Consider the following 23,827-nt stretch of genomic DNA (forward strand, 5'->3'; position numbering starts at 1 on the left):
GGAGCAAGGGAAAACATGCTTCTTTGGAGGGTGATGACCCTCAGGTGGTACATCTGTTCCAGAGGGAGGAGTTGGAACCCCTCATTCCTGCAGTCCTAGCAGAGCTCAGGGTTCGATCTCCACAGTCTGTAGCAGTCTCATGAAGCAGGCAAGCCTCAGGTGGGTTCAACAATTACTCAGCACCCAGGACCTCCCTACTGCAGAGGCGGAACAGCAGAAAGACTGGAAGGCGCGATTGCGTATGGGGCTGATGCTCTCTATGATCTCCTCAGGGTGCAAGCCAGAGCTATGGTCTCAGTGGTGTCAGCCAGGCGATTAGGCTGCAGACTCCTCTTCTACATCGCAGTTGGGCACTCTACCCTTCAAGGGTAAGTTACTTTTTGGCGAAGACCTGGACCAGCTTATCAAATCCTTGGGTGACAATAAGGTTCATGAGCTCCTGGAAGACCATCCCTAGCAGTCCATATCCTCTTTTTCTGTCGCGCTTTCGTTTCCGGGGGCAGCGCAGGTACAACAAGCCGAGTGGAGCTTTTCAACGAAACACCTCCACTTGGTCTCTAGCATGGCCTCACTCTTTTCGGGGCAGACGGCCCTTCCGAGACTGTACCCATCAAGGCACCGCCGCAAATGAGTACCTCACAATGAGATACGGCCGGCCCATTCCTCCGTTCCAGACTTGGGTGGTTTTCTGTCCCTATTTCTTATGGAATGAGCCAAAATTGCTTCGGATCAGTGGGTCCTCGAAGTAATCGAAAGAGGCTACGCGTTAGTTTGCTCGGGATCTCTCGGACCTCGACTTGATCTCTCCCTGTGGAACTCTGAAGCACTCAGCGGTGTGCCAGACTCTCAATAGGCTTCAAGCGCTCGCTGCCATAGTCCCGGTCCCCCTCCAGGAACAGGGATCTGGCAGGTATTCCATCTACTTCCCATTCGGTCTCGCCACCGCACCAAGCACATTTACCAAGATCATGGTGGTAGTGGCAGCCTTCCTCCAGAGGGAGGGAGTCCTAGTCCACCCGTACCTGGACGACTGGCTCATTCGGGCAAAGTCTGAGGACCTGTGCGTTATAGCGGTCAACTGGGTCTTTTCGGTTCTCACCTCCCTCAGGTGGATAGCCAATTTCTCAAAGATAAACCTCAAGCTCTCTCAAGTCCTCTAATTCTTAGGAGCACGCTTCGACACTCGTGTGGGCAAAGTTCTGTTACCAGAGACCTGTGCACTCAAGCTCATGGGTCAAGTCCAACATCTATTATCTCTCACGGTCCCCTCGGCCTGGGATTATCTCCAGGTTCTGGGCACTATGGCTTCAACTATAGATTTGGAGCCCCTGGGCCTTTGCGCATATGCGTCCTTTGCAGAAAGCTTTGCTATCCCGCTGGAAGCTGGTCTCAGAGGAGTTTGACACCCTTACCACTTTCCAATGTTACCATTCACAGCATGCAGTGGTGGCTCTCTCTTGCCCACCTGTTGAAGGGGGGATGCTCTTGCAGACACCTCAGTAGATTGTTGTGATAATGGATGCCAGCCTCTCCAGCTGGGGAGCGGTGTGTCAGAATCAGTCTACCCAGGGATGATGGACCCCCAATCCAGTCTCAGTGGCACATCAATTGTCTGGAGACCTGAGCGGTCCGTCTGGCTCTCAAGACTTTTCTGCCCTTGATCCATCGCAAAGCTGTGTGAGTCCTCTCCAACAATTCCACCACAGTTGCTTACATTAATCACCAGGAGGGCACCAGGAGTCATCCGGTTGGCTTGGAAGCCAGCAAGCTGCTAGCCTGGGCGCAGAGTACCATCTGGAACGGCTAGCGGCCTCCCACATTGCGGGAAGGAGAACACTCAAGCCGACTTCCTGAGTCGTCAGCATCTAGACCCTGGAGAGTGGGAATGGTCCGGAGAGGCGATGGATTTGATCGTGCACAAGTGGGGGGGGTCCCTCACTTAGACCTGATGACTACTCTGAGGAATGCAAAGGCCCCCAGATTCTTCAGCCGCAGAAGGGAGCACTGCTCAGAAGGAGTGGATGCACTGGTCCTACCCTGGCCTCACGATGTCCTCCTTTACATGTTCTCACCTTGGCCTCTGGTGGGAAAGGTACTCAGAAAAATAGAACTCCACAGGGTGCCGGTCATCCTCGTGGTGCGGGAGTGGCCTCTGAGACCGTGGTTCGCGGATCTGGTTAACTTCGCTACAGACAGTCCTCTCTGCCTCGGCAATCTGCCAAACCTGCTCCGACAGGGTCCAGTATTTTTCAGTCAGGCAGATCGCTTTTGTCTAGCGGCATGGCTTTTGAGCAGCAGCGAATAAGGAAGAAGGGGTTATAAGGCAGAGGTTATCTCCACTTTGTTGCGGGCCCGTAAGACTTCTTCCTCTCTGGCTTATATTCGGGTATGGAGAATGTTTGAGAGTATTTGCGCTGAGTCCGGGGTTCCAGCACATAAGGCTTCAGTGTCCCAGGCTCTTTCCTTCCTGCAGAATGGTCTATCCAAAGGTTTGTCTTTCAATTCCTTGCGGGTACAGGTTTCGGCGCTGGGTTCCCTCCTTGGGCGGGTCGATGGTTACACGTTGGCGAGCCATTCAGATGTCATTTGGTTCCTCAGGGGGGCTAAGCACTTGATCCCGCCTGCCCGGGCTACTTGTCCGTCGTGGAGCCTTAACTTGGTTTTCCGCGTTCTTTGCAAGGCGCACTTCGAACCTCTTCGGCGAGCCACACTTAAGGTTCTGACCCTTAAGACTGTCTTTCTGGTCTCTATTTCCTCAACCAGGAGAGTGTCCGAACTCCAAGCCCTGTCTTGTAGGGAGTCTTTCCTTCGCTTTTCTGATTCATGTGTTTCCCCTCCAAACAGTCCCATCCTCCCAGCCAAAGGTTGGGTCCTCCTTTCATGTAAATCAGTCAGTGGAGCTCTCTGCTTTTTCTCCAGAGGACATTGCGAACACGCCTGGCACGGATCTGATGTGAAGAGGGTCCTACTGCAATATTTGCAGGTGACAAATGATTTTCGAGTCTCTGATCATCTCTTTGTCTTATGGAGCGGGCCGAGTAAGGGGAATAAGGCTTCTAAAGCTACTATTGCTCGCTGGTTAAAAGAGGCGATTGCGCCTGTGTATATTTGTCGGGGCCGGTCGGTTCCGGAGGGCTTAAAAGCTCACTCTTTACGTTCTAAGGCTACCTCTTGGGCGGAGAGTCAGTCAGTCTTGCTGCAAGAAATCTGCAGAGCAGCTCCTTGGAAATCCCTATATACCTTTGCGCGTCATTATCTCCTCGATGTTTAGGCGCCAGTCTTTGGCTCTTTCGGCAGACAGGTACTTCGAATGGGACTGTCTCGGTCCCATCCTGCTTAGGGAAGCTTTGGTACATCCCACTGTCTGGACTGATCCGGATATGTACAGGGAAAGGAAAATTGGTTCTTACCTGCTAATTTTCATTCCTGTAGTACCACGGATCAGTCCAGACTCCCACCCTGAATACATCTACATTGCTACGTCTGCTCAGAGTTTTTCTTTCACAGGTTCTTTTTGGGATTCTCTACTTCCTATTTGAGCTTTAAGACACTGGAAGTTCATCCGAATTGAAAGGCACCGGAGGTATCTGCTATATATATTTTGATAGCTGTGTAAGAGCATTTTTCATACGTTTGAATTTGTTACATTTTGGTAGATAGTTGTTTACTTGCTTGATCTTATCCTGGTTCTCTATGCTATTTTGGCTGCTTTGATATCGATTATACTGAAGGGATGCAGGGTGAGCACTGTCCTGTCAGTTTTTCTCTGTCTCCCTCTGCTGGACAGGAGGCTCAACCCACTGTCTGGACTGATCCGTGGTACTACAGGAATGAAAATTAGCAGGTAAGAACCAATTTTCCTTTGGAGTAACTTTGAAGTCAATATTCAAAAGCCATTTAGACAGCGCCTCCAGCGCTGCACTTGATAGACAGTGCTGGAGACACTGGGAATGGGACACAGGGTCCCTTGCTCTTAGGTCACATAAAAAAGGTATTGAAGAGAGTTGCGGAGGGTCAGGGGGATGGAGGGCAGACGTCACTAGTCTTTCTTGTGGGTGGGGGAAAGAGGGGGAGGCCACCCAACGTTATTTCTAAGTAAGAATCAAGATGGGGTCGGCGTACAATACTGGCCCCTTCCTAAGTTATTAAAAAGGAATGGGGGGAGGGTGGTTGAAAAGCACAGCCTAACAGGGCCTTACTAATATGCTTTGGGGTGAGGAGGGAGGGGATTACCCCAATTGATATCCTATCAACTTGGGTAAGGATAGCACTGCTTAGCTGGATATCTTTTAAAGATATCCGTTTAAGTGACGTGTTATCCAGCCACACAAGGGTGGATAACTAAAAACCCTTTCTGTCTATATTCAAACATAGCCAAGTAGGTTTTTAATTATCCGGCTACTATAGCCAGATAACCTGTCCGCTAACCAGCCTCCTGAATATGGACCCTTTTAATATATTTGTTGACTAGCTTTCAGGAGTTTATGTTCCCTTTTTAGGTCCCATAAAAAAATGAGCAAAGGATGAAATTTTATAAGAGGTTCATGTCCACGCCATGACCAGTTTGCCCAGTCTACAGCTAGGTCCTCCAAACCTCCCTGGTTTTTTAGCCTGTTCTTCCCCTAGTTGCCCGAGTTCCTTTAAACCCCTTAGATTTTTTAAAATTTACACCACCTCCGTAGCAGAGGTAAACTTATACAGAACTAGATCTGGGTGCGTATCCAGGTGGGTACGTACTTGCACGCACATCTCTTGGCTCCGTCTCAAAATGCCCACACCCCTTTTTTATTTGAAGTGAGAGGTGCGCGCATCAGGACTTTGCATGCAGGTGGGCTTCTTTTAAAATCAGGCAGACATGCGCATGTCCTACACATACATACATCTAATTTTTCCATGCGCATTTCTTTTAAAATTCACCTTTATGTGTATAAAAGAGATTTTAACTAGTAAAATCAGCAAGCATAAGCTGGAAGTCATTGAACGACTGGCCTCCCTTTGTGCAAACCAAAGTGCTCAGCCCTGTATGATGACTCACAATAGGCCTGCTGTATGGATCATTTGTAGGGCCATTACTATGGTTCAAATTGTTCAGCTTCTCCAATCCCAGAATTGTTTAATATGAAAAGCTAGGGTTGAATTTTCCTAACACTGTGTATCTTAGGTGAAAGTCGGAGTGGACTCAGCTGACCGGAAGAGAGCAATCAGCTCAGTGTGCACATACATCGTATATCAATGCAGCCGACCAGCTCCACTGCACTCCAGAGACTTGCACTCTATGATTGTTGCAGCCTTTCAGTGCCTTTGTGTCTGGCTCACCGAACATCCTAACATGCTCAATGAAAAGGTGAGTAAACCAGAGTGCAAACTTAGATTGTTGGTGGGGGGAGGGGATTCCAATTTTTTTATCCTCAAATGTCAGGAAATTACTAGCTTACATCAATTCCCTGTTTATCTGATGTCAAGCAGGGAACGTGAGCTTTCTAGCTGCATCACGTGGCCTGCATCGAATGCTAAGTCAGGGGACTGTTCTAGAGCTGTCAGGGAAGTTTGGTATCTCTCGCTCCACCAGTTCCACTAATATTCAGTTCTGATTGTGATCTTTTGAAGAGGAATCTGGACTGCTGCCACCATTTTTCTGATCTTCAGCTTTTTTTGGACTTCTTGTTTTTATCAGTGCCCTTGCAGTCTTTTTAAGTCTGGAGTTTATTTTTCTTCATTGACCCCCCCCTCCCCTCCCCCCAGTTAAGCATTTCAGCACTTTAAATGTGGTTTTTTTATCTCTCTTACTTCCCACCGTTCAGTGTATAATCACAGCTTGAGCTTCACTGAACCATATTTGACACTTGCAACCTAGTCATTTTTTGATTCCTTTCTTGGCGTGTCTTTTTCTTCTCAGAAAATTTTTCTTTCAACTTCATGTCAGTTACTGTACAGCCATGGTCAAGAAGCAAACTAGTGCAAATGATTTTTCAACAGGGTTACAGAGATCTCATTTTCATGAAATGGTATGAATTGGGAATACATACTTTGGGAGATTGGATGGATGAAATGAGTTATGAGTTTTTGTTCTTTGAAACTATAAACAAAAATGGGGACTGTGGAGTTCTTTTTTTTTTTTTTTTTTTTTTTTTTTACAAGCTAGATACTATTTTATTACTCTCCACTCATAAATTTAGAAAACATCAAAAGAACAAGGATAGATGAAATAATTCAGATAAAAATAAACTCCCAGATCTGCAAGCCCTAATGGTGGAGGCGGACTTGGATGTTGTTGCTATCACAGAGACATGTTCACAGAATCTCATGATTGGGATACAGCAATACCAGGCTATAACTTGTTAAGGAAGGACAGAGTGGATAGGAAAGGGGGAGGTGTGGCTCTTTATGTCAGAACAATATCCAAGCATCTGAGCTGCAAGGAAGATGGGGCAATGAAGAAGCACTATGGGCTAACCTAAAAAAAGATGGTGCATCCATTTATATTGGAGTGGTTTACAAGCCACCAAACCAAAAGGAAGAGCTGGACAGAGATCTGGTTGAAGACATACAAAAGATAGGAAAGAAGGGAGAAGTGGTGATCATTGGAGACTTTAATATGCCAGATGTAGACTGGAGAATCCCATCTGCAGAATCTAATAATAATAGAGAAATAGTGGATGCCCTACAAGTCGCTTTGTTCAAACAAATGGTAATGGAAACCACGAGAGAAGGAGCTATACTCGACTTAGTGCTCACTAATGGAGATAACGTCTCTGATGTCCAGGTGGGCGCCCATCTCAGCACCAGTGATCATCAAATGGTATGGTTTAATATCACAAAAAGGATACAGAAAAGAAGCACAAAGACCCAAGTTTTGCAGTTCAAAAACACGGACTTTGATGAAATGGGGAAGTACCTGGAGGAAGAACTAAAAGGCTGGGAGAACGAGAGAGATGTGGATCAACAGTGGACCAATCTAAAAGGAGCAATTACCAAGGCAACTAATCTATATGTTAGAAAAGTAAAGAAAAGCAAAAGAAAAATGAAACCTATCTGGTTCTCAAAGGAAGTGGCTGACAAAATAAAGGCTAAAAGAACAGTGTTCAAGAAATATAAAAGATCCCAAAGGGAGGAGCACAAAGAAGAATATCTGGTACAACTGAGGGAGACGAAGAAATTAATCAAGTTGGAAAAAAGTCAAGCGGAAGAGAGGATTGCCAAGGAGATAAAGAGAGGTGACAAAACAGTTTTCAGATACATCAGTGAAAAGAGAAAAGTTCAAAGTGGTATTGTGAAATTGAAAGGAGGAAAGGATCAATGTGTGGAGAGAGACGAAGAAATGGCAGAAATATTAAACGAATACTTCAGTGTTCACTAAAGAGGACCCTGGTGAAGGACCGTCACTGCTTAACAACGAACTGGAGGGGAGTGGAGTAGATGTAACTCCATTTACAGTAGAAAATGTATGGGAAGAGCTGGAGAAACTGAAAGTGGACAAAGCCATGGGGCCTGATGAGGTTCATCCCAGGATACTGAGGGAGCTCAGAGATGAGCTGGCAGGTCCGCTGTGTGACCTGTTCAATAGATCCCTAGAAATGGGAGTGGTGCCGAGTGATTGGAGAAGAGCGGTGGTGGTCCTGCTTCACAAGAGTGGGAACAGAGAAGAGGCTGGTAACTACAGACCGGTTAGCCTCACTTCGGTGGTGGGAAAAGTAATGGAGTCACTGTTGAAAGAGAGAATAGTGAAATATCTACAGTCGGGACTATTGCTGGAGCACAGGCAGCATGGATTCACCAGGGGAAGGTCCTGTCAGACAAATCTGATTGACTGGGTAACCAAGGAATTGGATCAAGGAAGAGCACTCTGTCATCTACTTGGATTTCAGCAAAGCCTTTGATTCGGTCCCGCACAGGAGACTGGTGAATAAAATAAGAAGCTTAGGAGTGAGTGCCGAGGTGGTGGCCTGGATTGCAAACTGGTTGTAGGACAGAAGAAGACAATGTGTGATGATAAATGGAACTCTCTCTGAAGAGAGAGCGGTTTTAAGCGGTATACCGCAAGGATCGGTGTTGGGACCGATCCTGTTCAATATATTTGTGGGCGACATTGCGGATGGGATAGAAGGTAAGATTTGTCTTTTTGCAGACGACACTAAGATCTACAACAGAGTGGACACGCCGGAAGGAGTGGAGAGAATGAGACGGGATTTAAGGAAGCTGGAAGAGTGGTTGAAGATATGGCAGCTGAGATTCAATGCCAAGAAGTGCAGAGTCTTGCATATGGGGAGTGGAAATCCGAATGAACTGTATTCGATGTGGGGGGGGGGAAGGCTGATGTGCACGGAACAGGAGAGAGACCTTGGGGTGATAGTGTCTAATGATCTGAAGTCTGCGAAACAATGTGACAAGGCGATAGCTAAAGCCAGAAGAATGCTGGGCTGCATAGAGAGAGGAATATCGAGTAGGAAAAGGGAAGTGATTATCCCCTTGTACAGGTCCTTTGTGAGGCCTCACCTGGAGTACTGTGTTCAGTTCTGGAGACCGTATCTCCAAAGAGACAGAGACAAGATGGAGGCGGTCCAGAGAAGGGCGACCAGAAAGGTGGAGGGTCTTCATCAAATGACTTATGAGGAGAGATGGAAGAATCTAAATATGTATACCCTGGAGGAAAGGAGGAGCAGAGGTGATATGATACAGACTTTCAGATACTTGAAAGGTTTTAATGATCCAAAGACAACGACAAACCTTTTCTGTCGGAAAAAAATCAGCAGAACCAGGGGTCACGATTTGAAACTCCAGGAAGGAAGACTCAGAACCAATGTCAGGAAGTATTTCTTCACGGAGAGGGTGGTGGATGCCTGGAATGCCCTTCCGGAGGAAGTGGTGAAGACCAGAACTGTGAAGGACTTCTAAGAGGCGTGGGATAAACACTGTGGATCCATAAAGTCTAGAGGACGTGAATGAAGAGTGGGTGGCTCGCGGGAATGGCGGCTACTGCCTGGAGATATCCTTATTCAATAAACATACACACTGTTAATGCGACTCCAACAATGCTCTAAGCTTCAACGGCAAAAGGAAATGTGGAAAAAGATTTGCATTCACAAAAAGCAGGGAGTAGCTTGCTTGTTACGGCGGTTACTACCCCAAATCAAATAAGCCTGATACTTCACTTTCAATACATACCCAGCATAGCTCTCTGCTTCAACGGCAGGAGAGAAAGACCGATGCTTCACGCATACCCAGCATAGCTCTCTGCTTCAACGGCAGGGGAGAAAGACTGATGCTTCATGCATACCCAGCATGGCTCTCTGCTTCAACGGCAGGGGGAATGAAGAAAAGTGGATCTATATACAGGCAACAACCAACAAGGACTGAATTACATAGTCTGGGTAAACAAATAAGCATGGGTGTAGCTTGCTTATTGTGGCGGTTACTACCCCTAACTAATTAAGCTAGATATTCACTTATGTAGTTCCAACACTGCTCTCTACATTAATGGTGGGGGTGGAAGGGAAATAGAACCAAAAGGTTACTAAGAGCCAAGACTAACAGAAGTATGAGAAAAAAAAAATAAAAAGTGCGCAAAGCTTACTGGGCAGACTGGATGGGCCGTTTGGTCTTCTTCTGCCGTCATTTCTATGTTTCTATGTAATTTGGGATACCATAGAGACAAAAAATATGATCTAATAGTGGCATTTAATACCAGAGATAATTATGAAGAAACTTATCTGGATAGACTTGTGACACAGTGAACAGAACTGGTAAACAAAACGGACAAAATGTTTGAATGTCCATATAAAATGATAGTACCCGTAATGGAGAAGGTTTTCATGGGTAATGATTCAGATGGACTGAATCAAATCACGGTGAACCTAGAAGATGTGGTAGGCCTGATTGACAAACTGAAGAGTAGTAAATCACCTGGACTGGATGGTATACACCCCAGAGTTCTGAAGGAACTAAAAAATGAAATTTCAGACCTATTAGTAAAAATTTGTAACTTATCATTAAAATCATCCATTGTACCTGAAGACTGGAGGATAGCAAATGTAACCCCAATATTTTAAAAGGGCTCCAGGGGCGATCCGGGAAACTACAGACCGGTTAGCCTGACTTCAGTGCCAGGAAAAATAGTGGAAAGTGTTCTAAACATCAAAATCACAGAACATATAGAAAGACATGGTTTAATGGAACAAAGTCAGCATGGCTTTACCCAGGGCAAGTCTTGCCTCACAAATCTGCTTCACTTTTTTGAAGGAGTTAATAAACATGTGGATAAAGGTGAACCGGTAGATATAGTATACTTGGATTTTCAGAAGGCGTTTGACAAAGTTCCTCATGAGAGGCTTCTAGGAAAAGTAAAAAGTCATGGGATAGGTGGCGATGTCCTTTCGTGGATTGCAAACTGGCTAAAAGACAGGAAACAGAGAGTAGGATTAAATGGGCAATTTTCTCAGTGGAAGGGAGTGGACAGTGGAGTGCCTCAGGGATCTGTATTTGGGACCCTTACTTTTCAATATATTTATAAATGATCTGGAAAGAAATACGACGAGTGAGATAATCAAATTTGCAGATGACACAAAATTGTTCAGAGTAGTTAAATCACAAGCAGATTGTGATAAATTGCAGGAAAACATTGTGAGACTGGAAAATTTGGCATCCAAATGGCAGATTAAATTTAATGTGGATAAGTGCAATGTGATGCATATAGGGAAAAATAACCCATGCTATAATTACACAATGTTGGGTTCCATATTAGGTGCTACAACCCAAGAAAGAGATCTAGGCGTCATAGTGGATAACACATTAAATCATCGGTACAGTGTGCTGCGGCAGTCAAAAAAGCAAACAGAATGTTGGGAATTATTAAAAAGGGAATGGTGAATAAAACGGAAAATGTCATAATGCCTCTGTATCGCTCCATGGTGAGACCGCACCTTGAATACTGTGTACAATTCTGGTTGCCGCATCTCAAAAAAGATATAATTGCGATGGAGAAGGTACAGAGAAGGGCTACCAAAATGATAAGGGGAATGAATCAACTCCCCTATGAGGAAAGACTAAAGATGTTAGGACTTTTCAGCTTGGAGAAGAGACGACTAAGGGGGGATATGATAGAGGTGTTTAAAATCATGAGAGGTCTAGAACGGGTAGATGTGAATCTGTTATTTACTCTTTCGGATAATAGAAAGACTAGGGGGCATTCCATGAAGTTAGCATGTGGCACATTTAAGACTAATCGGAGAAAGTTCTTTTTTACTCAATGCACAATTAAACTCTGGAATTGGTTGCCAGAGGATGTGGTTAGTGCAGTTAGTATAGCTGTGTTTAAAAAAGGATTGGATAAGTTCTTGGAGGAGAAGTCCATTACCTGCTATTAAGTTCACCTAGAGAATAGCCACTGCCATTAGCAATGGTAACATGGAATAGATTTAGTTTTTGGGTACTTGCCAGGTTCTTGTGGCCTGGATTGGCCACTGTTGGAAGCAGGATGCTGGGCTTGATGGACCCTTGGTCTGACCCAGTATGGCATTTTCTTATGTTCTTAAATGCAAATTTAAGAGAAATACAATTTAAGATATTATAAATACAGTGACATAAGGAGTTTTAAGGAAGTTCTGGGAGGATGATTTATGTAATATGTGGAAAGTTAAAACTGGCATTGTGCCTGAAAGGTGGAATATAAATCAAATAAAAACAAATGTTTATTGGATGTGATAAATTGAAAGATCTGTGGCATTTAATATCACTTGATGTGGAATAAACATTGGGAAAATGTGAAATGGTCAAAATATTCCATATTAGGTATAGAAAAGAAGAAAACCTCAAAATACAAGACTTGAAGCAGTTTGCAAGCTGTGAAAGTACTACATATTCATTAGAAAAAATAATATATAGAACTATCAAATGTTGTCTGAGTCTGTCTTCTGTCTGGGGTGGTGTTTCTGTGTTTTTCTGTCTAGGTGTGGTATGTCTGTGTGTCTGCTTGGCTGGATGTTTAGTTTGTATCTTTCTCTGGGGTGTTTGTATCTTCGTGTGAGATAGCTTTGTCTGTCTGTGCATAAGATTTCTGTGTCTGGGTATCAGTTTCATTCTGTTGGTCTTGGTGTGGGATGTCTGCCTGGGTATGAGGTATCTATTTCTCTCTTTGTCTAGGTATGGAGTATCTTCCTCTCTGTGCTCATGTGTAAGCTTACTCCTTTCAGAAACTTGTGGAGAAACAAAATGGGGTTTTGAGCCACTAGTTAGCAGTGTGACAGTTAGGTGAATACACTTCACATATATATATATATATAGAGAGAGAGAGAGAAAGAAACCCATCTTGGGACGGGGAAGGGGGGGGGGGCGTGGCTCAAAACATTTGCTTGCCCCGGTATACATCCATGATATGACTGTAACTTGAGTATTGTATGCAGTTCTGGTTGCTCCATTTCAAAAAAAGACATAGCGGACATAGAAAAAGTACAGTGAAGGGTGACAAAAATGATAAAGGGATGGAAAAGCTCCTTTATGAAGAAAGGCTAAACAGATTAGGGCTCCTTTGCTTGGAAAAGAGACTGAGAGGGGATATGACTGAAGTTTATAAAATCCTGAGTGGGGTGAAGTGAGTAAAGAGGGAAGGGTTATTTACTTTTTCAAACTACCTAGGAGTACAGAATACTCCATTAAATAGCAATGACAGTTTTAAAACAAATTGTATGAAGTAATTTTTTCTGGGCTCAATGGACCTTGGTCTGAGCCAGCATGGTTCTTCTTATAGATAGATAAATATGAATGTGGTTGAATGTTAAATGGAATGAGAAATTGGAGCAGGTAGTTTTTAAAAAGAATGAGCCAATTGTTAAAATACTGTAATTTAATAATTGGAATTTTTGTGTATACATTTTGTATTTCAAATTACATTTTATATTGTACTGATAACTCAGATAAGAAAATATTTACAAAAAACTGTAGCAGATATAGAACAAATTGACGAAAGTATATTTTTACTTCAGCGCACAATTAAGCTATAGAATTTGTTGCCAGAGGATGTGGTCAAGAAAACTAGCATAACTTGAGTTTTAAAAGGATTTGGACAAGTTCCTGGAAGAAAAGTGTAAAAACAGTTATTAGCCAGATAGACTTAGTGAAAGCCACTGCTTATCACTGGGAGGGGGAAACCAAGAAATGGATTTACTTGTTTTGGGTATTGTAAAGGAGCATACATGAAAAGTAATGCTCCCAAATATCTGGTAGTGGGTGACTCCCAGAGCAGGATATAATGTAGACTCAGAGGGGAGTAGGAGAGAGGCTTGGGAACCTAAAAGGAACCGTGAGTAGAGAAGGGAAGCAGCTCCTGGAAAGTAAGTGTATTAAATGTTCCTCTGCACTCAGGCAGGCCAATCCATATGAGTGGATCATACACCTCTACCAGCAGATGGAGTAAAGCTGGTGTCACAGACATAATAGCCATGCCCCAACATCAGCCCGCCAGTATTCTCCGTCTCTAGCAGATAATGCACATGCATCTCACTACCTGGGACTGCTTGTAGTAAAAATCAAATAAATAAGAAAGGAGAAGTTTGGAAGCACCGCTTGAGCTCCTGCGGTGATACCAGTTGGTCCCTCCCTGGGTTGAGCACCTTACATGTGACAGCCTAGCCAGGCATGGACTTTAAAAGAAAAAAAAGCAGTTGGAAGACTGTAAATGTAAAGACCGACTTTCTCAGTAGGCAGAGCTTGGACCCAGGAGAGTGGGAGGTAAGGATGAAGCTTTTCAACTCATAGTGGCGCGCTGGGGTAGCCCATATCTGGATTTACTGGCAACTTCCAGCAACACGAAGGTTCCGTGGTTCTTCAGTGGTCGAAGGGATCCAAGAAAACTGGGTATCAGTGCTCTCGCTCAAGTGTGGCCATGGGGCGAGGTGTTATATGCCTTCTTGCCATGGCCACCGATAGGCAAGATCGTTCAAAAGATTGATTTGAAGCACTTTAAATTTTTAAAAAGCACTGAGAAAAGCCTTGACCGCTCATGTGTTGTGCCACAGCGATCTGCTGGGTACTTCCTAGAGATGCCTAATCCCCTAGTCTTGCAATTCCTCACAATTGGCTAGTGATTGACAACTTAAAACAATTTTGTGTCTTCACTCTCTTTTTCAGATGGTTTATAAATATTTTGAAAAACACCAGCTCAGAACAGAACACCATTATTTACATTTCTCCATGAGAGAAAAGACCATTCATTCCTACTCTTTCCTATCCTTTAGCCGTTTACCAATCCACGATATTTCATGTTTTTTATTTCTACTTGATTTTCTAAGGAATTCTGGAAAATAGTTTTCACTTGGCAGCTGTGGGATATGATATGTGGATACATGGAACAAACAATTTAATGCATTTTACTTTCAGACTATAAGGCAACAAAAGGTGAACATCTTGGGAAGGGTTATATTCTTTCTATAGGCAGTTTTTAAATTTCATAAACTGCAATATCCTCTTCCTTTTAATTGCGGAGTAAATGCCTCTGATGTTCAGCAAGAAAATGTTAATTTTATTAATTTTATGTTAATTTAATACAGGACTTACAGTTCTCAATTCTGCCATGAACCTGTTCAATGCAGATTACAAAACAATATTAAAATATGAAAAGAGAAGGAAAACTATACCTTGACAGAGATAAGCACACACATGCCCATATACGTGCATGCAGATGTAGGTGTGAACACACATGCACTTGAATTTTATAGAAATTGCATAATATTTGCTTTGAATATTATAATGATAAACATTTATGTAATTTTATACAACTTGATATAACTTGATATAACTCAACTTTATATTAGCAAATTTCATTAAAAATACATGGTACCAATATTTCTATTTGACAACTCTGGATAATCACAAAGTGCTTAACACTGATGTTGTTATTAACAGTTCTAATCTATCCCAACAGGGCCCTAGTTTCACCTTCTGGCTTCTTCAGGGGAATTTATATGCTGTTGAATCAATGGTCTATCTCTCACAACACTCCTATATATTCTTTGCCATTCCAATAAGGGTACCCATGATCTTCATTACATCTGCAACTATATATTGTATCTGTATCTTGTTTGTCTGTGTCTACTTTCATGAACCGCTGTCATCACTATCCACGAGAGCCAACTTTTATATGATTATGTCTCGCAGTTCTCACCCTTTAAAAATTTTTTCAGAACCATTGGAACTTCCCTGTTGTATTTAAACACCTGGTATCTAACCAACATGGCTTTTCCTTTTTGAGTTAACAATTTTTGCCGTTTCAGTGGCGCTAAATGAGCTTCACATTCAAATTCCACCGATGACTCCGTTACTCCTGCGAAATTAAAGACCCGGTGCCCATATTGGAATGGCAAAGAATATATAGGAGTGTTGTGAGAGATAGACCATTGATTCAACAGCATATAAATTCCCCTGAAGAAGCCAGAAGGTGAAACAAGGGCCCGGTTGGGATAGATTAGAACTGTTAATAATAACATCAGTGTTAAGCACTTTGTGATTACTGAAATTTGCTAATATAAAGTTGAGTTATATCAAGTTGTATAAAATTACATAAATGTTTATCATTATAATATTCAAAGCAAATATTATGTAATTTCTATTTTGAAAATATTGCACAAAGTGAGAATGGTGTGGTTGAGTATGAATGAATGGTGATTTTAGTGAGGCAGAGATGAGATGTGTCATTTTATGAAAGTCTGAATTTGTGATAATTGTTGATATAAAAATGAAATAAAGGAAATATCAGAGAGAACAAAATTGTGCTTTTATTCCACTCTTAAATGAGTGTTTGTGGTTGTTATTATTAAATAGGCACAAGAAGAGAGAGTAGTATTGCCTAATATTAGGATTGCTATTTATTAGGTACTATATATATATATATATATATATATATATATATATATATATATATATATATATATATATAATTTATTTATTTATTTTTGTGTGTATATTGTAACAAAGTCACTTCCACAACGGTGCAGGTTCCCTTCTCTCCGAGCTCCTGGTTGCGTCTTGTGCTCGCTCCAGGGTCTCTTTATCCCTGTCTGGTGGCCTTTAAAGTCCGAGGCCTATCCTCCAGCTTCCGCTGTGCTGGCCAAGTTCAGGCATCAGCTCTGAATTTAGCTGGGCCACTCCCAGCCTCTCTCTCAAACAAATGTCCCACAAGAAAGAAAAAGGCAGATTATCGAAACAGTCTATATTGAAACAGGTTAGTTTGCTTCTCCCCTTACAGTTTATCCCTGGAGTTTTCAACAATTTCTCCGGTTCTCTGGAACATTAAAAATACTGATTTGGCTTTGCCGCTCACTGCTACTGTTCCTTTTGTGGGAACAGGGCACAACACTCCCCAGCTCCCCTCCGTTGTGCAATGGCTACCAGCCTTCCACATCCACAAACTTATAATGTGCTGCAACATTTTAACTCTTAGAAGTAGCAACAAAAATAGGCTTCACACTTTTAAACCCAATATTCCAAGTTACTCACTCTACCTCCATGTCTGAAGTTGAGGACTCTTCTGTCAGGAAGTCTACCTCCATCTCATCCTCCTCCAGCTCTGAGGAGCTGGGTTTTTCAGCCCACTCCCACCAGTCTGGCACGCTCTCCTCCTCCAAGGTCATGGGCTCAACTGTGTCAGATTCACTCTCCCTGACGTCATCCAGCATTTCCTGTTTCTCCCAAACCCTTAGGTCAGGTGGTGGCTCTAAGAACCTGGGAGTTGTAGTTCTCATGGTTGCTTTTAGCGCCCTCTGCTGTCTAGAGGGAGCATTCCAGAATTCTCTCTGAGGAGAGAGCTGCTTTCTCTTGCTTCTCTTCAGGGGACCTTTTCCCCTGGTTCTTTCTCCCCTAAGCAGGGGAGAATCTCCTTTTTTTTTCCCCCAGGGAGTTTGGACTCACTGTTGCTGATACTGCCTCACCCAAGGTAAGCCACGTTATACATTCTGCTGAGGTTTTCCCCAAGCCAGGCACCTGGGTGTGGCAGGAGCAGCTTCAGTTTGTTCCTTCTCCCGTCCCCCGTTTTCTTTTCTTTGTTCCTATTTCTTTAGAGTTTAATTTGGTAGTTTTAATTTAGTTTGTTCCTCTGTTTTTACATAGTTTGTTTGCTTGTAGGTTTGTGGTTGTGTGGTTTTGTTTGTAAGGGTGTTTGTTTCTTGTTCATTCTGTTGAATTGTTTGTTTGTGGTTCATTTGTTCTCTTGTGTTTTAGTATTGTGGTTTGTTTTTTTGTGTTCCTCAGTTGCTGGTTTTGTTGTATTCTCCCCCCCCCCCCTCCTTTTTTCTTCTGATTTCCCTTCCCCCCCCATATAAGCTGTTCCACCGTGCACAGCACCGGCTAGGCCTGTGCACAGCCTTCTTCCTTTAAGCCTTCATTGACTTCTCCGTAGTCCCTAGTCTCCTGAGCTTTCTCTCCTTGTCCCTCCCCCCCCCCCTACTTTCCCCCCTTCCCCCTTCCCATCCTTTTTGTTATTTTAGTTTTCTCACTTTAGTTAAGCCCAGGAAGGCTGGGAGTCTTAGCGGAGGTTCCTTACCTGAGAAAATTAAGGCCACTAAAGTGTAGAGAGGCCCTCCCTTCTGTCACCATCGGCGGCACCACCAACGTCTAGGGGCCCCTCTGAAGTTCATCATGCCCCGGAAGGGTCCAGCCCGGTGGAGGAAAAAGGACTCAACTAGGCCCAAGCTCCAGAAGGTGAAGGAGCCTGGGAAGCCTGTCCAGGAGCCCTGTGAAGAGCTAGGGCCCAGGAATGCGGGAGAGGGTACCTCTAAAACCTTCCGGAGACTGGCGTTGCGCAGCTGGTCCAGAAGGTGCAATGGGCCCATCACCTGGGGCACACTGGGCCGACAGGAGCCACCTCCGCTCCATACCCAAGCAAGGCACCTGCTGGGGAGGAACCCCCTCCCATGATGCGCCCCGGGGACAGTTCCAGGCTCAGCCAGCGGAACCTGTGTGCGACATCCAGGCCGGGACAGATACCACTGACCAAGGCAGGAACAGCGAGGGTGGGTCAGCTGAAGGAACCCCCTCAGCCAGTAACACAAGTGACCGAAAGAATCCCCCCCCCCCCCCCGAACGGACCCCGTACGAGTTCCTGAGCTCCCCTTACCGCCGGACGCTGACATCCTGGCAAGAAGCACAGAGGCTGGAGGTGGACCTATCCCTCCCACCACCATATCCCGCGGTGTAAGTAGCGGAAATGCCAGAGGTACCGAGGGAGACGCCTGAGGCGGGGGGAAGAAAAAGGCAAAAACGAGGCGGGAGGAACCGGATCTCAGTCCACCACCCAAAGCTGCCCGGTCTTATGCAGCCGTTGCAGCTGGTACCCTCCCCACCCCTCCTGTTGGACATGTGACAAACAGGCCACACCCCCCACCCTCAAGTGTCATCACAGGGGGGTGTTGCAGCTTAAGCCGTATATAATCAATTTGTTGCAAGATGCTGGCCACTGGCAACATCCATGATTACACCCTGGTGACGGCACAGGTCGTGGGGGAGGAGAGTGTCCACTCTGCGAGCAAGGAGAGCAGCAGGGCAGTGATTTATTTCCGCTCTCTGGTCGCTACCCCCAAGGCCCTGGTCACCGAGCTTGTGGTTGGAGATCTCTTTCACTCTCCGGAGCCGTTGGATGCGCAAGGGGTGTGAGTCGTGCTGTCGAATGTGCCACCCTTCCTGACAGAGGCTGGGCTGAGGCAGCAGCTCAGTACCCTAGGGGGATGTGCGATCTTCCTTCACGGTCCTGCCCCTAGGGTTCAAAACAAAGGCGATGAGGCACGTGGAGTCTCACTGGCGACAAGCATGGATCATGCTTCCCAGAGGGAAGGAAGGCGTTGAGGGATGGTTCCCTGTGTGGGATGGGGACTGCTCGTATAAAATCTTTTATACCACCATGGAGGGACCGGTGCTACCTCTGCAAAGAGGTAGGGCACATCAGGAAGGACTGTCCTCGGCGGTGAGGACAACCTCCGAAGGGAAGTGAGAATGCCACCCCCGCAGCCGGTCCTCCCAGAACCGCAGAGCTCAAGAGCGGTACCCCAGACGCCAGGGCTCCCTCGCCCCTGGGAAAGCCATCCGTTCCATCTGCTCCGCGTGCCGAACCTCGGACGCAATGAGCTGTATTGCCCCGGCAAGCCTTGGGGGATATTCCCCCACCGTCAGAGGCGACTAGCCGCCGACACGCACCATCTGTTGCCGGAGGATCGATTACGAAACACAGCACTGGACACAGCGGCCGAGAGAGAAAAACTAAGCCGCCCCGTGCTGGTAGAGTGGACAATTCTCCGCCCCCTCCTGGCGGTGAGTCTGAGGTGGCTGGGCCCCCACCGAAGAGGGGGAGCGGAACTCGCATCCACCAGGAAAAAGCCAAGACCAGAGCAACTGTGGGACCGGATCCTCCATGTCCTACCGGAGAAGCTGTGAGACCGGTTCCTCCATGTCCTACACAAACCTCTGAGGATTCTGAAAGGGGAAAGGATGGGACGGTAGCATCCAGAGGGGAGGTGGGAGAGAAGAGAGTCATCTGCAACAGCCCACCATCATTAGGACAGGCAAGGCAGGAGACTTTGCTTCCTGCTCACCTTCCACCCGTCAGCACTAACAGGAAGAGGGGACTTCCAGAACAAGAGTCGGGTCACAAGGCGATTGCGGATGGGTCAGTCTGGACCTTTCATCCAGAGGTTGGCCCTTACAGCCCGAAAAAGAAGGCCCCACTGCAAATATTCGGGCTGCCTGCCCTCGATGCTTCAGGGGTTCTAGGCAGATCTGGGATGCGGACAGCCTCCTCGAGCTCGTCTGCGATGGGCCTCTGGAGTCCCTTTTCCCCTTCACTCCCGTACTGGACCTCCCCATGTACAGCCCGCTCCCTGATGATGGCTCTGATGAGGCGAATGCTGTAACATCTGCTTCTCCCCACCTGCGGCAGGAGGTGGACATGCTCTCCGGGGATGTGATATTGGGGAGAGGAAGGCCTCCGGAGTCTGAGCCAGGGACTAGCAGAGACGCAGAGCCTTTACAGACTGTGGCTGAACATTTGCAGGCAGGAGAGGACACATGTGGAGGAGTGGCTTCCCCCTCCCCTCCAGAGTGCGCAGAGGTCCCCTCTGCTGTTCAGGGTAACATCCAGGAGGAGATGGATATGGGAGCTCCTCCTCATTGCCCACCTCTGCCTGCTGGCCCATCTGATCCTACCCCAGTTCTCAGGGGGAGGTCCAGTTCCCAACACAGGGAGGCAGGGGATGAGGGTCACTCCCTGATGGGAGGGCCTGCAGATTCTTTAGAGTCACATGGCCTCCCTGGACCCCTCATTTCCTTGGCTGAGCTGACCCTTCTCCTGTCATCTGAGGAGGTGCTCGGCCAGCCTGACGGGCTGGAGAAAAAGGACCGACATGGGGCAGGTGACCCCCTGTAAGTTGCCACCCCGTGTGACCGTTTGCATTGCTGACAGAGAATGGCTTTGACATTTGGCACTTTGAACGTCAACGGCTGCAGGAGGGGTCTCCGAAAGCACTGGGTGCTCTCCTTCCTCGAGGCGGGGGGGGGGGTACTCTGTGTCCTTCCTAAAGGAGACCCTTTCCACCCCAGAGATCGAGGCAGCTTGGCTCCTTGGGTGGCGCGGCAGGGTGGAGCTCAACCAATCCGGCGGGGTGGCCATCCTGTTAGCGGAATCCCTGCAGGCCGAGGTGCTGGATGTCAGACCTGTCGTGCCCAGTCGCATACTTCACCTCCGGGCCCGGATCGAGGGCTGCACGATTAACCTGGTTAATGTGTATGCCCCGAACGTGAAGCATTTTTTCTGCAGATGTCAGCCTATTTGGACACACTGGACGCCGACGAGGAGGTCGCACTCGGGGGTGATTTTAATTGTACCCTCGAGCACGGCAACCGTGCAGGGAGCGAATGGCAACCCGCCTTGTCGGCCGTCCTGAGCGAGGTGGTCCGTCGCCTGTCCTTGGCTGACGTCTGGCGAAATCAGTACCCTGGGGCATCTGACGGCCACACCTTTATCAGGGTGCAGCTCGGACAGGTGTCTCGCACTCGGATCGACCGTTTTTATTTCTCATTCAGGTTGATGTCACGAGCCCTTTCTAGTGCCAATGAGGTGGCGGCCTTCACAGACCACCATGGGGTGACCGTGAAGGTGAGGTTCAACTCCGAGCCTCGTGCTGCCTATTGGCACTTTAACAACTCGCTTTTAGAGGAGAAACGGCTCAAGACGGTGGTCCGGGTGTTTTGGGGAGACTGGCGCGAACTCGAGTTGGACTTCTCGCTCGCTGAATGGTGGGATGTGGGGAAGATCCGCCTCGGGTTTCTCTGCAGACAATATGCTAGAGACGTTAATGGGGAGCGGCATCTCGAGACGGAGCGGCTCAAGGGGGAGCTGCTCGCTCTCGAGGCGGAGCTTTCTGACGCCAAGCACCAGCTACAGGCAGAGTATGAGGAGAAGAAGCGCACCCTTCGGGACCTCGAGGAGCGGCGAGGCCGAGGGGCTATTGTACGCTCGTGAGTCCAGTTCCCCCGTGACATGGACTGCAGCTCGCACTTCTTCTATGCACTCAAGAAGAGGAGGGGGAAGAAGGGGCAGATGACATGTTTACTCTCCACCGACGGAACCCCCTTCACGGAGCCGGAAAGGATCAGGGCGAGGGCATGGGAATTTTACTCTGCCTTCTTCTCTCCGGACCATGTCGATCCCAATGCCAGCAGGGACTTGTGGGATGGGCTTCCTGCGCTCAGTCAGCGCGACAGAGAGAGGCTGGAGAAGCCCTTCACTCTGGCCGACCTCTCTGCCACGCTGGGTCAGATGTCCAACAATAAGACACCGGGCATCGACGGACTGAGCGTTGAGTTCTTCACCCATTTTTTTGATCTCCTAGGACCTGACCTCCTGCGGGTCCTAGAGGAAGCCTGGGAGACCAGCGCCCTTCCTCTTTCCAGCCGCCGCGCGGTGTTGACCCTCTTGCCCAAGAGCGGTGACCCGCGCAACATTTGGAATTGGCGTCCGGTCTCCCCGCTCTGCAGAGACTATAAGATCGTAGCCAAAGCAATGTCGCAGCGGCTGGGGTCTGTGCTGGCAGGTGTGATTCACCCCGATCAGTCCTACACCGTCCTGGGCCAGACCATCTTTGACAACATCATTTTGGTCCAGGACCACCTTCTTTTTTTGCCGTAGGGCCGGTCTGTTGGTAGGCTTTTTGTCCCTTGATCAGGAGAAGGCCTTCGACAGGGTGGATCACACGTACCTCATGGGAACCCTGCAGGCATTCGGATTCGGCCCCCATTTCGTGGGTTTTCTCCGTGTCCTGTATTCTTCTGCAGAGTGCCTTGTTAAGGTCAACTGGTCCTTGACTGCGCCTCTGGCATTCGGTCAAGGAATGCGTCAGAGGTGCCCGCTCTCCGGACAGCTCTACGCCCTGGCCATCGAGCCGTTCCTGTATCTTCTGCGCAGGCGGCTCGTTGGCATGGTGCTGCGGGCGCCGGAGATGTGGATCACCCTGTCTGCCTGTGCTGACGACGTACTCCTCATGGTCCAGGACCCACTTGATTTGGAGAGGGTGAGAGCCTGCCAGCGGGTTTTTCATCCGCATCCTCAGCCCGAATCAACTGGGCCAAAAGTTCCGGACTTTGGGTAGGGCTGCAACAGGTGGACGCACCCCCTAGCCGGATTGATAATTTTTCTTGGGGCAGGGGGACCCTGAAATATTTGGGTGTCCACCTCTCCGCTCCGAAGTCTGTGGCCCCGGCGAACTGGAAGGAGTTGGAGAAGATCGCAGTTCGTCTGGGGGTGTGGAAGGATCTGGTCAAGCTCATGTCCTTCCAAGGGAGGGCCTTAGTGGTGAACCAGCTGGTGTCCAGCATGCTGTGGCACTGGCTGGCCGCCCTCGGTGTTCATCTCCCGGACTCAGAGGAAGTTGCTGGACTTTTTCTGGGCCAGGAGGAAGGCACTGGGTCTCCGCAGGTGTCCTGGGGCTCCCCCTCAGGGAGGGAGGGCAGGGGGTGGTGGACATAAGATGCAAAGTCCACACCCTGCGGCTCCAGGCCTTGCGTAGATTCCTGTGCGCAGACCTGCCTCTGCAGTGGCGCCCGCTGTGGGCTTTTTTTCCTCCAGCAAGTGGGCGGGTTGCGGTATGACTGGCAGCTTTTAGTGATCGATACGAAAGTGTACGCGCGCGACTTACAGTCACTGCCAGTCTTCTACCAAGTTATTTTCAAAGCCTGGAGTGTGGTCTCCGGAACATGAGATCCCTCGGCACCCCTGAGTTTGGATACGCCAGAAGAGCCCCTTATTCACAACCCCACTCTGGTTGTGAATGCCCTGGAGTCCCCTCAGGTGTGCCGATGCCTCATAGAGTCTGGGACCACACGGGTCGGAGATCTCCTGACCGCAAACCGGCGATGTTGGGTGTCCCCAGAAGTGCTGGTCCAGCGCATGGGGCACCCGTACGTAGCCGGTCAATTGCTCAGAGAGATACGGGGCCTTTTTACCCCCCCCCCTCCCCGGCCCCTCCAGCCCGTCCGAGGGGCTCCTTCAGGCCGGGAGTCCCCGCCCCTGCCCATCCCTCCCCCTGTTCTCCCAGACCTGCTTATCGGCCCCCCACAACAACAAGGGCCCCCTCGACCTCCCTGTTCCCCCCCAACACACAGCCATGGCAGGCTGGATGCGCTCCAGCGGGTGCCTTTTCAAGATGCCCCGATGGTGGCGCTGACCGATCTGGTACACCACTGGGTGCACCAGGCTACCCTCTCTAGCCACCCAGATACACCATGGCGGAGGGTATTGGGTGGTGCGCAAAAGCCCCGGTGGGAGCATTTCTATTCGGAATTGATCCCGAAGCCCACCGGG

General features: G+C 47.6%; 1 protein-coding gene across 6 annotated transcripts in view; it reads left to right on the top strand.

Annotated features, from left to right (window-relative positions):
- RALGAPB (Ral GTPase activating protein non-catalytic beta subunit) overlaps positions 1-23,827 on the top strand; it is a 392,859-nt gene that overhangs the window by 270,344 nt on the left and 98,688 nt on the right. For all 6 annotated transcript variants that reach the window (XM_029614592.1, XM_029614596.1, XM_029614594.1 and 3 more), the window contains one exon: positions 5,162-5,344. In XM_029614592.1, coding sequence (XP_029470452.1) covers positions 5,162-5,344 — 183 coding nt within the window. The remainder of the gene's footprint in view (positions 1-5,161; positions 5,345-23,827) is intronic.

The sequence above is a fragment of the Rhinatrema bivittatum genome, chromosome 8, assembly GCF_901001135.1.
Source record: "Rhinatrema bivittatum chromosome 8, aRhiBiv1.1, whole genome shotgun sequence".
NCBI classification, from domain to species: domain Eukaryota; kingdom Metazoa; phylum Chordata; class Amphibia; order Gymnophiona; family Rhinatrematidae; genus Rhinatrema; species Rhinatrema bivittatum.